Source organism: Bacillus rossius, chromosome 1 (genome assembly GCF_032445375.1).
Source record: "Bacillus rossius redtenbacheri isolate Brsri chromosome 1, Brsri_v3, whole genome shotgun sequence".
NCBI classification, from domain to species: domain Eukaryota; kingdom Metazoa; phylum Arthropoda; class Insecta; order Phasmatodea; family Bacillidae; genus Bacillus; species Bacillus rossius.
The window spans coordinates 5,849,680-5,864,780 of NC_086330.1; the positions used below are offsets into that span (position 1 = coordinate 5,849,680).

Consider the following 15,101-nt stretch of genomic DNA (forward strand, 5'->3'; position numbering starts at 1 on the left):
CTAATAGATTTTTCACGTAAAAAAAAATATTCAAAACACAAGCCATCCACGCAAGCACCAATGCTGAACATGCCATGCATCTTAGAATTTCAAACACTATCAAATCCAAATATACAGAGAGAGGTTGAGTCCAATTATTTCAACAATTCTGCTTAAACTATTAATCATAATTCATGGTATGGAATTTTTATTTCTAAATTTGTTACATATGCTTTACATTCAATAAGACAAATGGAAATAGTTTTGAAATTGCCGAGATGTAAAAACATTCCACTTCGTAGCATAAAAAACATTGTAAACACTAGAGATGGAAGAGTCTGAAAATTTTTAGGTTGAGTCAAGTCGAACCGAGTTCAGTAAATTAAATACCTTCGAGTAGAGTCCACACTGGATAATTTTTTTGTAAAGTCAAGTTCTTAAAAATCGAGGCAAGCTCAAGAGATTGCAGAAATTTTAGACCGTAATTTTATGTTCCAGGTGTTTATGTTAAATGTACATTAAGTTTATAAATGATTTAAAAGAAATAGTCATTTGTGTCAAGTGAATAAGAAAAATATAAATATCTATTATACATATTTACGATTTCTTTTAAAATTATATACTTTATTCCTACTGGATTCTGAAAAACTCAGTAGATGTGATGGCCCTTCTAAGTCAAAAAAATGGTATGGTTATGTGATTTAAATAATAAGAAAATATTGATGGTAAGTTTAATAACATAATTCTTGTTTTAAATTATTTTACCTATACGTACTTAAAATTTCCTAGATATTAACTCGGAAGCAAAGAATTTTTTTCATAAAAAAAATTTAAATTATATTTAGTAACTACTTGACATGTTTGAACATTGTTTCCTCAGAGTGTGCTGTGATACATCCAGTAGTTTACCAGTAGATCACAATTTTAACAAGATCACAAGATTAGGTTAACCACAAATGGTGAGAATATTCAATTAGGTTAGATTAGCTCCATTAAAAATACTGTAAAATTGCTTAAATGGTTTTTTTAAAGTTATATTAACTAAATTAAAAATACGAAAAAATTAGTAAGGACAGTTGTTCAGATTAAAATAGCTAACTTTTAGATTTTTAGTTCCTAAATAACACTATTTAACAGTATTTTAAATGATATCTCAATACCAACCAACTATCATCACAATTTAAGTCTAATTTTAATGTACCTAACCTAACCTAACCAGTCATTAAAACAGTAAACCACTCTAATGAAAATGCCCTCTATTAGAGGACTTGAAAACATGTGGAAGTAAACTAACGGATTAGATTTTTTAATTTTTATGGAGAAAAGTTTCTCCTTCAAAATTACATTTTAAACATGTTTTTTTTATAAACCAGTCCAATTTGAAAAAAAAAACTGCTCATTACAACATGATATAGCAAAATTATTACCTACTCAAAAATACACTTTTTGGAATATTTTTAATATTTTTCCCTTAAAAAACTGCAAATATTCTCCTTCAAGGATATTTTTTGAAGACATATGGATGTGCCAAAAAATCATGCACATAAATTATATCCTAGCCAAAAAAAAATGTTAACAAACAGAAAATTAACTTTGTATAAGTTTTATTTTCTTCTGCCACTATCTAATTGGAAACAAATGTCCTGACTTCAAAAACGACATTATTTAGGCATTTTCAAACGTCATGTCAATAAGTTCTTTACATAATAAAAAAAGGCATTCAACTGCATTTAATATATTTTTTTTTAAACAAAAATGAAGCTGTCCACCATTTTTACTAGAAAGTCAGTCAAAGATATGACAATACATGGCACAATACCCTCTTTTACCGCATAATCGTCGCACCCATATTTTAAAGCGTCAAAATTGGGATAAAAAAAACTCTAGCGTAAACATTGTATGATGTTTTTGGTCCCGCTATTAGATTCCGAGCGCTTTGTGTGGGTATTTTTTTCCGTATAAAACAATGTATTTTAAAATAGAAATCTAATATTTATTCGAACATTACCTCTTAATTATTTAATTAAAGGAAATACAAAGTTGTCTGATGTGTGAATTTTCTTTTAAAGACTTTTCAAACTTTATAACTTTTATCTGTTCGTCTGCGTCACCGCGGTGTACCGCTTACAAAAATTTAGCCAGCGCTAGTTGCAATCATTAATGTTTGGTCATGTTGCTTTCCGTATAGAGCGCGCACACGTAGCAAAATATCAATTTCTCGCCGAGTGCATGCATCGCGTTCTTTCTGTAGAGTGCCGAGTTAACTACATCTGATGGGCCCTCACTCTTTCATGGTATGTACTACGGCGATAGTTACGCGTTTGTTTGGCTTGCGTTTGGATCATAGATTTTGTTTTTCCATTTAAAGTTGAAAGGTTTTTGTTGCATGACTTATTAATTTAAATTGTTTGGCGAGCTCTTTTATACTTCACTTTTTAAATAAACGTACTTTCCATGAATGGGTTTTGTTTTTATGAATAACTTTATCGAAGAAAAAAAATTTTTTCCGCATAATCGTTGCACCCCTACTTTTCAAACTTGATTTTAGAATAAAATGTGCGACGATTATGCGAGAAAACACGGTACTACTGCTCGTGCCCAAACTCAATATTCACAATTGCCGTTGTAGACGTAAATTCCAGTCAAAATATTTTACTTTGGAAGTTTGTTTGCTAAGTTATAAATCTATCACGTACACCAGGCCATTAAAAAATGGCATCTTTTCCAGTGTTCTAAAATGTAAACAGCGAAATAAACATTTAAAATTTTTCAGGAGGTGTAATAATGTAAAATTAACAGTGATAATGTAAACACGAGATTACCCTGTAAATTGTTTGCAAAAAAAAAATAGTATGTGATTTTATGCTTATTGCGCATGTAAAATACTGTATGTACATATTGAGTTATACGAAAAAAGATTATCAAGTTTCATCCTGTGGAGTTTTTGAGTCTCTGCCCATCTCTAGGAAAAACATACAATCAAAAACTCAAATACATTTGTCTGCATCAAAACTGTTGAGATACTGAAGCCAAACTCTTTGCTGTCAATAACAACTGATGAGGGTGAAGCAGCTAAATGTGTGCAGAACAGCGGCAGGTGTCAGAAATTACCAGGCAATGAGGTTGAGATTAGGGCTGTGCAAATGCGAATTTTTCAATGCAAATCAAATGTGAATCAAACAATTGCAAATAGTTTTACACTTTTATATGGCACAACCATGGCTCGCCCAAAAATTGTGCTAAGGACAACTGGATATAATAAATTAATTATGCTACACATCACGTAAAGTTTGCAGTAAAATCGTAAGCATTTATGATAAATTTCATGCTACATTGGCTTTAACTGTTCTCAGTATGCCCATTTACCTAACCTAAAATTTGATGTAAGTAAAGGTCCGCTTACAGTTTTTTTTTTCTTCCATTAAGTCTCTCGGAAATTGATTTCTCGAGGTTCGACATATTATTGTATCACACGTTTTGTCAAACAAAAGGAAAATTTTAATAAATTCGAAAAATTCTGAATATTTGAAATTTTTAAATACCTAATTTGGTTTTGAATGTGAATTAAATCAAATATTTGATTCGCATGAATATTTGCAATTTCGAGTATTCGCACACCCCTAGTTGAGATAGCACTACGCGGTGAAGGAAGGTGTTGTTAGCCTGCGACCTTACCCCACAGACTCCCAGCTCGCAAACATGTAGCCCTTTGGTCAGCCCTGAGTAGGACCAGTTGCCCTGCGAGAACCACACAGTGACCTCTACGCATGCATACACGGCGGTAGGTGAACCGAGACCTCGTCATACCAGCGCACAGACAGTACACAAGAGAAGAAACACTACCTACCTACAGGTTAAGTACTACTACACATGGTCAATATTAACACAGAAAAAGCAACATCAACTACAAACAGCCACTACTCATGTCTGCTGAGTTGCATAAATACTAGGGATGGGCCGGTCGAATCCTCGAATCCTCGAATCCTCGAATCCCACCGAATCTCTAGTATTCGAAAGATTCGAAATTCGAGGGAAAAGATTCGGGATTCGAGGAAAAATATTGATGTAAATGTAGTACTTTAAAAACTGCTTACGTTTTCCTTGGAACACATCCTATTGAGGTACAGTAGAACCTCGTTAATACGTGATGGTCGGGACCGAGATAATCACGGATTACCGAATTTCACAGACAAGCGATTAAAAGCCCGGAAGGTCTTGTCAAGCTTCTCAGACACCGGCGTGCAGCTGGGTTAAGGCCGTTCACGGTAAGGGCCGGCCGTCTTCGAATTAGTGTCTCGGCTTAAAAAAATACAGCACTGCCTAGCCATTAGTTCACGGTCATTTACAACAGCCGAAGAGAGAAAGATAAGATCGTGCTGACCTTTCACCCTCCCCCCTACCCCTCGTACAGCCGAATGCCAGCCAGACATGTCACTCGCCAGGCGCCTGCCGTGCGGTGGCGGGTGGAAACAAACAAAGGGAGACGGGAAGCAGAAGTCAGGACATCCCCCTCAAGTTTAAAGAGTGACAAATGTGACAGCTGAAAGGGGGGCGACACAAAGGGTCGGTACAAACAGCGTTGCAGAGTTTGGCGGCCCACGCGATGGCTTGTAGTGTTTGCCGGCCGCCGGCCCGCGTGACGTTAATTTTAAGCGCTGACAATTTTTACTTCTCTTTTTTTTTCTTCTCTTTTAAATCGTCCCGGTTTATCCGATTCCCGAATTAGCGCATCACAGATTAACGAGGTTCTACTGTATTGCACTTTTAATTCATTATTATATAAAAAAAAATTATGAAGCTTGTACTGATTTGGGAAACTTACTTTATATTCATGAACATGGATGCATTTGTATTTGTACACATATATTTTAATCGCAATTCAATTTTAAATATTCTGATACACATTCTAATTATGAATTTTTTTAGGACCAAGTTTGGTTTGTGTAGACTACCAACGTTAAAATATGTATTATCTGAGAATTCCATGATGGCCAACCAATGAATTTGTTAGCCAATCATTTTGAGCAACATAAAAAATAACTAATATTAATATAAAAAAAATTAATGGGTAAACTAGAGAAAACACCCCATCACTTTTAACTTCGGGCATATTAATCACTATGCTTTAGTGAGGCTTAATTTTAAAAGATGCACAACAATATTTCTTATGGCCTAAAACCATTGAAGACAAGATGGCGCCTTCCAGTTTCCATTAAATATTTCAGGAAAGCGTTTACCTACATTTGGGACTTTAAACAAATGTCAAGTTGGTAACTACAAAATATTGTTCCGTCGGATGTTGAATTTCGTTTTCCGATTTCCGTGGATACATGAATCACTGTACTCACAGATAATGCCTGAATGCCTTAAATCCACCAAGTCGGATTCTACAGCAATTGATGAAGTGACCAGATTATTACGTGATCCTACAGTTAACCCAGAAATAAACATTCTCGAATACTGGAAAACTCAGTCTGCGTGTTCACCCAGGCTACATAAACTGTCCAAAAAATATTTGTGTTCACCACCTGCGACAGTGTTCTCTGAACGATTGTTCAGCACTGCAGGAAATATATGTGACCAAAAACGGAATCGTCTTGATCCAGACCGTGTCAAAATCCTTGTTTTTTTAAATAAAAATTTAAAGGGTTAAATAATTCTGCTTATGTTTAATTTTTTCTCTTAACTTATAAATTATTTTATAATTAACCCTTGAGAACTGGATTCGGATTCGAAGGGTGGATTCGAGGTACTGTTTGGGATTCGGATTCGAGATTCGGATTCGAGAAAAATGGGATTTGAACCATCACTAATAAATACTAAATATTAGTGACTTTTTTTCTAACTTTCTGTGTGTTTTCATAATCAAAAGTAAATTGACTTCCTTGACAAACCAAATGGTTTATATCCCCCATGCTTATTTAAAAATTTCAAGAGTAATGCAATATACACTCTCATCCCCCATGCTTATTTAAAAATTTCTAGAGTAATGCAATATACACTCATTTAAGATATCACCACATCTTTCAACCATCTGTTACATTCAAGTTATCAAGAAGTTTCAATCAATAGCACCATATTTCAATAAAGGATTTATATATTGAATATACAACAACTGACAAATCAAAAATGACTTCCATATTAGATGAAGAGTGGCCAACTTCATAAGTTGAAGTATTGTTTACTTTTCATTTCAGTCTTGGCGAAATTTTATAATTTTTGATTTCTTGATCTCAAAAGTTGTGTCATAAATGACAATGCAAAACATGAACGTAACCATCCCATAAGTGTCTGAACATCATGTCTTTGTGAACAAAACATTTAGAGTTACTCAATTAACTGGATGAATTGGATACACCTTATTGCTACTATGATTTTTTTTAAAGATTCAAGATGATTCTTATTCATCCTGTGCATAGCTTAGAATGCTAGCTCAGGATGCTACACCGAAGGTCTAACATCATCAGCACATTCAGTAAATTCTTAACATAAAGGATTAAACCAAACTCGATTAGAGCAAATATCAAAGTGTATGGCCACCTCACACATCATGAAAGGCAACATCATCAAACCGGGGTGTCTACAAATACCTGGTAAATAAATTTCAGGACCTATTAATAAAATTTTCTTACTTAAGTTTTTAGAGATGGAAGAGTCTGCAAATCTTTGAGTTGAGTCAAATCAAGTCCAAATTTGAAAATTACTTAGTCAAGTTAAGTTTTTAAAATTCGAGCCAAACTCAAGTAATTACAGATATTTTAGAGAATAATTTTATGTTCCTGGTGTGATGTTAATTTACAATTATCATCGTACGTCTTCAACGCGTAATATATGTCAATTAAATAAGCAAAATATAACTATCTATTATATCTATTTACAATTTCTTTTAAAATTAAGTATTGTATTCGCACTAGATTCTGGAAAAACAAAAAAAAATTGTGTGGTTAAGTGAATTAAATCTGAGTATATATTGTTAGTAATGAAAACAATGTTTTTCTCATTTTAAATGATTTTATTCCTGCAATTTCCCTAGATGGTAATTCTGAAGGAGTGTGTCTTTCCAGAAAAAAAAAATCCATTATTATTTTTTAAAACTTCCCAAAATATTTTCTAAGAGCATTGTGATACATCAAGTAGTTTACTAGTAGTTTACCTTTTTTAAAGAATAGTAAGGTTAGGTTAGCCATATTACAAAATGGTGAGAATGGTAGTGCTGGGTTAGCTTCATTAAAAATACTTTAAAATTGTTTGAATGGTCTGTTCAAATACTATAGCTATAGTAAAAATTGATTTAATGGTTAGCTATTTTATAACTACATAAAATAGTAATAGGCAAGGTTAAAAATAGCTACACAGTCTGCCACTTTACAAAATAGTCAAAGACATGAAGATACATGGTGTAACACTTATGTTTGTGGTGAACAGTGATCCTATTAACAGCTGCTGTAATAGAAAAAACATAAATTTGAGACATTAAAATTTTTCCTTTCAATAGGTTTCTGCTGTGTAAACAGATCTCTGATGTACACTTAGAAAAAACAAATATTTAGTCGTTTACGAATACGGCAGTGCGGAATCTCGAAAGTGTGGAAAAATTTTGAGTTAACAGAAGATTTACTCATCAGGTGGGGACAAAGTTTCCACAGGATTCACATAATGTTTTAGGGTTATTTATATTGAGTTTTTTGCTACATCTGGCTACGTAAATTTTGAAAAAAACTAATATAGTAAAGCCAAATTTAACACAGTAATTCAACACCATTACTAACACCCACTTGATCAGCAAAAGTATTTTACAGAGAAGAGAATCCGGCAGGTTGTTAAAAATAGATTAGAACTGACTGCATACTGATAAGGATAAATACGTGTCCGTAAAAATCAAAACACCGAGCGGGTGTTAAAGTTGACAGTTTTCAGATCAGAGCAGAGGGTAGAAACAGGGTATGCCAGCTCTATGATTAGTTTCGTTCAGAATGGGGGTGGCAAAGAGAAAAAACTTGTATAGATCTCGTGGAAAAAAATCATTTGGTCACATACTCACAGTAAAGACTCCAAAAGCCTAACAACCTACAACAATGTTTTTCTCAGGCAATTATTATCTTCTCCCATGCGGCCCAAAAAAAAAAGTCACACTAAGAGGGGGAAAAACATCACCTCTTTCACCAAGCACACAAGCACTGGACAGAAAAAGGAACTTTCTAAAAAGGTACTGTGTTCCTACGCTTTAGTTAAAACAAGCCAAAAAACATAATTCATAAATGTTAATGTATGTTAGTATTAATGATTTATTTTCACATTGTGAACATTCAAACATACAAGTTTTAATTAGGTATTTTTTTAGACCTAAATTATATTTAACTAGAGAATGAAAATGCTCACTATAAATTCTTTTTTAAACCCACCCTCTTGGAGTTTCTTCTAAAATACTGCAATTAATTGCCTAACATATTCACTTTGCACTGTTCATTAATTTTTTTTTTGTAATTTCTATTTCGATTTGCTATGAAAAATAATTGTTTATATTGTCCTTTCAAAATTTGAATATTTCAACAAAACATTTTCGTACAGTAATTGCAGCTGACTTGACCTAACCAACCTTTCACTTTAGTATTATTTATCTAATTTTCCAAAAGCCATTACACTACACAAATACTTTTTCTTTCAATATGTATTTATGATGTATGAAAAAAAAAATTTTGTGGGATTCTAACTCTTCTATTTGAATTCAATATTCGTATTCGAAAATCATTTGATATTTATTTGCATTTGATTCAAACTAAAACACTGATATTCGCACAGGTGCACCAAAATGGCATCCATTCCTGTATTTTGAAGCATAAACAGAGGAAGAAACATTTTACCTTTTTGGGCAGTGTAATTAAGTAAAATTAAATTAACAGTACATAAAGAAAATTGCATAAATATAAAAATGAGGTCACGTAGGGAATTGTTTGCAAATTAATGGTACATGATTTTCTACTTGTTGAACATGTCAAATGCGTAACGAGTTATTAAAAAAGTAGTGATGCACCGATGCGGATACCGATGAATCGTAATCGGCGATTATGGGTACTTACCGATTAATCGTAATCGGCGATTATCTTAACGATTACTTTGCCGATTATCTACGTCCCGGCGTAATTAAGTAGGTTTTTACCGTGTAATATTTTGTTACACATTTTAGGACGAAATACGGTAATATTTGTATATATTACAAAATTCATCTAACTCTGTCATATCAAGATTACAGATATTTTGTTAAGTTTAATAAATTTCATTGCCTCGAACAATAAAAAAATACATTTTTCCTACACGTTTATTTACGTTTCGTCTTTTGTTCTGTCTTTTGTTTAGTGGCCTTGTACATTACCTATAGCCAGAGACGTAAAATAGATGGCACGCAATCAAAATACCACAAGCAGTTGCAGTGGATTCTATGACAATCGATCTTTTCGAGTCGATAGTAGCGGTTCAAGATCGTGGTCCCGATACCTTTCAGAGTTTATCACTGCGTTTTACAAACTCGTTATGGGCGTCTTTGATAACATTATCCGTTGTGTTATTTGTATGTGACGTGAAAAGTGAAAAAGTATTTATAATTTTATAAATTCAGTCAACATTAATAAAATATCATGTGCTAGAATTGGTTTTGAGTCATTTTTATATAATTATAGTGAGATGGCGACTAGGGAGAAAAAAAGTGAAGTGTGGAAACATTTTTCTATAAACTCAAGTGAACAAAATATAGCAACATGTTTACATTGTTAAACGGTAATTTCTCGATGCAACCTTATGTGATAGTCGATAATAATGCTAGTTTTCCGCAACAAAAACTTACCTACTGTAAATTATTAGACTAGTTCAAGTTGTTTACAATAAAAAATATAAATACAGTAGAACCTCGATGATACGTTCCCGTTTCATACATTTTCCCGTGTCATACGCCGATTAATTTTGGTCCCGCCGAAAGTACTATATTTACAATGGTTTTCTTTCCCGGAACATACACTTATAAAATCAATAATTTCCCGTTTCATACGTTTTTACGAAGCGGAAAAGTCCTAAATTCACAAATTTTTTTGTTATATTCCTCCTGATAAAATACATTTTAATGCTTTTATTTTGAAAAACGTTCATTGTTTACCTTTGCAAACGTAAGAAAATAACTTTATCGCACCATAGATATGGATAGTATCAGGAAGACTGTGCACTTCGCTAGTAGCATCTATGGCCAGCACCAAGCAAGACAAGTGGCGCAAACTAGCAATGATTATGAAAATGGTGCACGCGCTTTACCAAGGCACGGATCTCATATTTTGTGCATTCATTAATCTTTGAACTGAATATACCCGTTTGTTATTGTTTTCTTACGGTCGGATTGCTTTGTATTTTACGTTTCTCAACTTAAAATTTTATTGAAAAATGTTATGTTGTATAAAGTTGACATAAAATGAAACAAACAAGCAAAAATTTCTGATTTTTTTTTTACAATAGCCTAATTTTTTTAAATTTCTAATTTAGGCTTGGTGACTTTCCCCCCCCCCCCCCCCCCCCTCCTAGAAAGGACTGCTTTACTTGATTATGGACTGTATTTTACTTTTATGGTGGTTTTATTATATGTATATATAATGATGAATTCATATCTTTCATTAATATAATGCAATTATTTACAAATTATGTATTTAAGTTTAATCTGACATTGTGCTGGTATGCTAGATTGAAAAAAAATTTTATTATTGCCATTCCCTTTTCATACACTTTCCCGCATCATACACCATTTTTGTGCCCTCCGTTGATAAGTGTATGACAGGGGTTCTACTGTAGAAGTTAATTTAATTTACACTTTGCAATGACTTAATAGTGTATTTTATATATTTTTAAACTGTTATTATAACTGTATTCTCAATTTTACCTAATCTTGTTATTAAATTCACATTGGAATAAAAATTTTTGTGTGCATTATTACACTTAAAAAAATTTGTTCATTATGATCGGTAACTGAATCGGTATCTGCCGATTATTGCTCTCATAATCGGTAATCGAATCGGTAATCGGTAAAGTCATATCGGTGCACCACTATAAAAAAGAGAAACTTGACTTTCAAGTTGAGTCGAGCTTTAGCTACTACTCGCTCGACCTCGGCTGGGGTTTTTTGAGTCTTAGCCCATCCCTACTTATTACAGTCATTTTTATATATAAGAAGCGAAATAAAAATAACAGTTGCTTGGCTTATGGGTTGTAGCAGTGTCGAAGGTGAAGATGTTTTTGCCTCCGATGCAAGTACACAACCTTGAAGCCAAGCAACTACAGACAACAGGCCGTGAAAGCCAGCGATATTTATCGGAATAATAGATCTACTAGTTGCAGGAATGAGCTGATTTTGACGTGACATCTAATAAATCGATGAACGCCGGCTGCACGCACGAAAAAGTGTCCCGTTACGCTGTGTCCCGTTGCGCTCATTGTACGCTTGCGCCGCATCTATCTCTCTTCCACTCGATTGGAACAACCATCCATTTGACTTTTTCGAGGCACATTAAACTTGAAACACTCCCATTCGTTTCCTACTTTTCCTATCATCATCCTATCCTTAACAGAATAACACAGATTGGAAGAAGTTAAATAGCAAACATGTATAAAAGTTATAGTTAAAATAATATCTTCATTAAAGTATTTATATGAATTAATGAGTGCAAATAAAAGTAAATTTATCAATTAAATTGTAGATTTCATTTCACTCCTTCTTTGTATCCATACAAAATACAGTGATACATAATTCAATAAAACTGATTCAATTTTATTCATAAAAGTATGCAATCATTTTATCAATGTTTTGTCATGACGTTGTCACGTTAAACTATCGTCCGTAAACCGACTTTACAGACAAGCAATCTTTTATGCAAAAACAGAGATAACGTTCGCGTGACGATTGAACGTAGCAAAGTAAATGTGTTTGCCGACTCGGGCAGGCAGTAAGTTGTTTAGGCACTAGGCCTGCGTGTCAGTCAGGCATGGTCGGGCGGGCACCGACCTTGAGCAGGTGCAGCTGGTCCAGGGTGAGGTCCTTGAGGGGCAGCTCCAGCATGTCGTGCTCCTCCAGCTGCCGCCGGCGCTTCATGGCGATGCACACGTGGAAGTCGTGGTACAGCACCGGCACCAGGTCCTTGGACAGCTGCACGTCGAACTCCACCAGGTCCGCCCCCGAGCTGGCCGCCTGCTTCAGCGACGCGATGGTGTTCTCCATCACGTCCGCGCACCTGTTACCCCCGGGACCGCATCCCACGCTCACTCCCGTCCGCTTGCGTTCCTGACCTTGCACGAGGCTTACAGGGACGGTACGTACTGGGAAACTAAATTTCATAAATTCTGACTAGCAAGCATCATATTTCGTTTCAAATTACATAGCGTAACGTAACTGTTGACTATTGACTATTACATTTTTTATAAGATGCACCCTGACCACCTTGACCTGCCATGAAAAGAACAAAACATAAGCCAAAACGAATACATGACAATCCCTTCACAAAGTACATAGCTGAGGACTACCCCATTATTGGTCATTAGCTCTAATTGGCTATTTCCAGTCCATGAAAGCCTCATTACGCGAGGTTTCCCTCGGAAAAATGACTTCCTATTTGCAAAACAAAAATATCTCTACAGAAAAAAAAAAGTTCAATATTGTGTTTAGGAAATGATTAAACTTTTTTCGAGTTGTTGGTGACACTGACCATTTAAGGATACAGTTACCGAGTGCCCCTGTATTTATTCAGTTTTTTTTTTGTTTTTGAAGTTTGTCACGTGCAGAACATGGTGTGAATAGGTTCGGTTGTCTGTTTCAACTTTACGAAGGACAACGGGTGTGCCGTGCACACGATTCTGTTTGTGGGATGCAGGACTGGTGCGGTGACATGTTGTGTGCACAACTCTGTGGATTCAAATCTTTATCATGATTGATTGCGTAGTCCTCCGGTGGAAATGAGGAATTGTGCAATGAAATGGTCAACAGTAACTATTATTTTTTTTAAATATATTTTGTATAAAGGCACAGGTGGAAAAATCTCAAACTACACCTTGCTATTACTGTCTTCATCGTGTGTAATTCAGCATTGTATATTTACACGCAGAAACTATCATGTTTTAACGCATAATCGTCGCATATTTTTTGCTAAACTCAAATTTGAAAAATAGAGGTGCCAATTTTATGCAAGAATATAATTTTTTTTGATGTAAAGTTTTTCATAAAAACATAACATAACGCATGGAAAGTATGTTTAATTAAACAGCAGAATATAAAAAGGTATGCCAAAAAAATTGGTTGTCTGTAAAGTCGTTTTACGGACGATAGTTTAACGTGACAACTTCATAGAAAAAATTTGATGAAATGAGTGATCCAGAAGAAAAGGAAATATCATATTCGGCCTGAGACTGAGCCGTAATAGGTTTTTGCAACCAAACCATTTAGGCATTAAAAATATTATATTCTTTGAGAAAGAATTTTTTTTAAATTTTTCTATCTTTTGCATGATAAAATCTACCTCTGCATACTTTTATGAATAAAATTGAATCATTTTTATTGAATTATCACTATTTTTATGGATACAAAGGAGTGAAAAGTGCAATTGAATTAATAAATTTACTTTTATTTGCATTCATTAATTAAAATATATTTATTACTTTTGAAATGTTGCGTGCGCCGTATTTATTTTTACAAGTACAAAAAAAACATTTCGCAGCAGCCGGGTTTCGAACCGACAACCTTTAGTTCAAGAGTTAGGTACGCTAACCACACGCCCACGAGGACATTATAAAGTAATCTGGTATCAAATGTTATATATATGTTTATAAAAATTTTGTTCACGGTAGGGGAATAATATTAACACGATTTTATAACAAATACACATCCCAAATACACCAAACTTATTTATAATGTATTACAATATTTTTTAAAACATTGTGCAAAAGATCCCGGGTGTAATTTGAATTATTATGTGTGACTGTAAAACACCATTGTTGGTTCAAAACGTATTTGAATTTTCAACATTACTTTTAAATAACCGTACCGATTGTGCTGAAAATCGGTGGACGATCGTTAAATTACATAATATTAATAATTGAAACGACGAAAATATGATTGAAAAGTCAAATCGATGGTTGTTCCAATCGAGTGGAAGAGAGATGCCACGCATGTGTACAATGAGCATCAAGAGAGATGCCACGCATGCGTACAATGAGCAAACAGAACACATCCGTAGTGGGACATCCGTAGTGGGACACTTTTTCGTGCATGCAGCCGGCGTTCATCGATTTATTAGACGTTGTCACGTCAAAAATCGAGTTAATTAGTCATAAAAAAAAAATTTTGTTCAGCTTAAAACAGAAAAACCAAAACTGTGACCCGAACATGAGCTGGAACCATCATAGTATAACAATAACAATCATTGTCGTGCACACTAAACGCGAAAGAGTGAAGGCTATAAAATGTAGTTAACTCGACAAAAGACAGAGCACGCGCATTGCAGGCAATTAGCGAACTATCTGTAACGATATTCGAATATGTGAACACAATCTGTAAGGACATCAACGTAACACAACACGAACGATGCCAACTAGCGCTGGCTACATTTTGATTCGTGATACACAGACACAACAAACAGATAAAAAAAGTTATAACGTTAGAAACGTCTTTAAAAGAAAAATTTACAGATCAGACAACTTACATTAGTTTTACTGTAATTGTAATTAATTACTGTATTTTCCCATTATAACCACACTGCCTGACAACAACTACCGTATTGGCCCGAATATAAGGCGACCCCGAATATAAGGCGACCTGCAGTTTCAGGAGGCCAAACAAATGTAAAAATAATTTTTGGTAGAAATTAATGTGAAAATTCATTAGACATACATTTTGTGTTGATAAATCATTTTTGCATTTATGTATAACAATTAATTTATATTTATCACTTTACTTATTTAAAATAAGTTTGAATGGCCTACCCTAAAAGTCAAAAGAAAACAATTAGAAAATATTTACACTTTTAAATATTACACTAGAAATTTTTTCGTGTTTACTCTAATGAAGCTGCATAATTGTCATCTTCAGAGCTGTTTATTTGTCTAGA

General features: G+C 34.0%; 1 protein-coding gene across 9 annotated transcripts in view; it reads right to left on the minus strand.

Annotated features, from left to right (window-relative positions):
* The window catches only part of LOC134531520 (glycerophosphocholine phosphodiesterase GPCPD1), a 93,519-nt gene that overhangs the window by 14,668 nt on the left and 63,750 nt on the right, over nt 1-15,101 (minus strand). For 5 of the 9 annotated variants that reach the window (XM_063367209.1, XM_063367205.1, XM_063367257.1 and 2 more), the window contains exons 9-10: nt 12,011-12,236; nt 3,655-3,717 (exon numbers count right to left, since the gene is read on the minus strand). In XM_063367209.1, coding sequence (XP_063223279.1) covers nt 3,655-3,717; nt 12,011-12,236 — 289 coding nt within the window. The remainder of the gene's footprint in view (nt 1-3,654; nt 3,718-12,010; nt 12,237-15,101) is intronic. The other 4 variants (XM_063367242.1, XM_063367227.1, XM_063367237.1 and 1 more) reach the window with 1 other exon arrangement.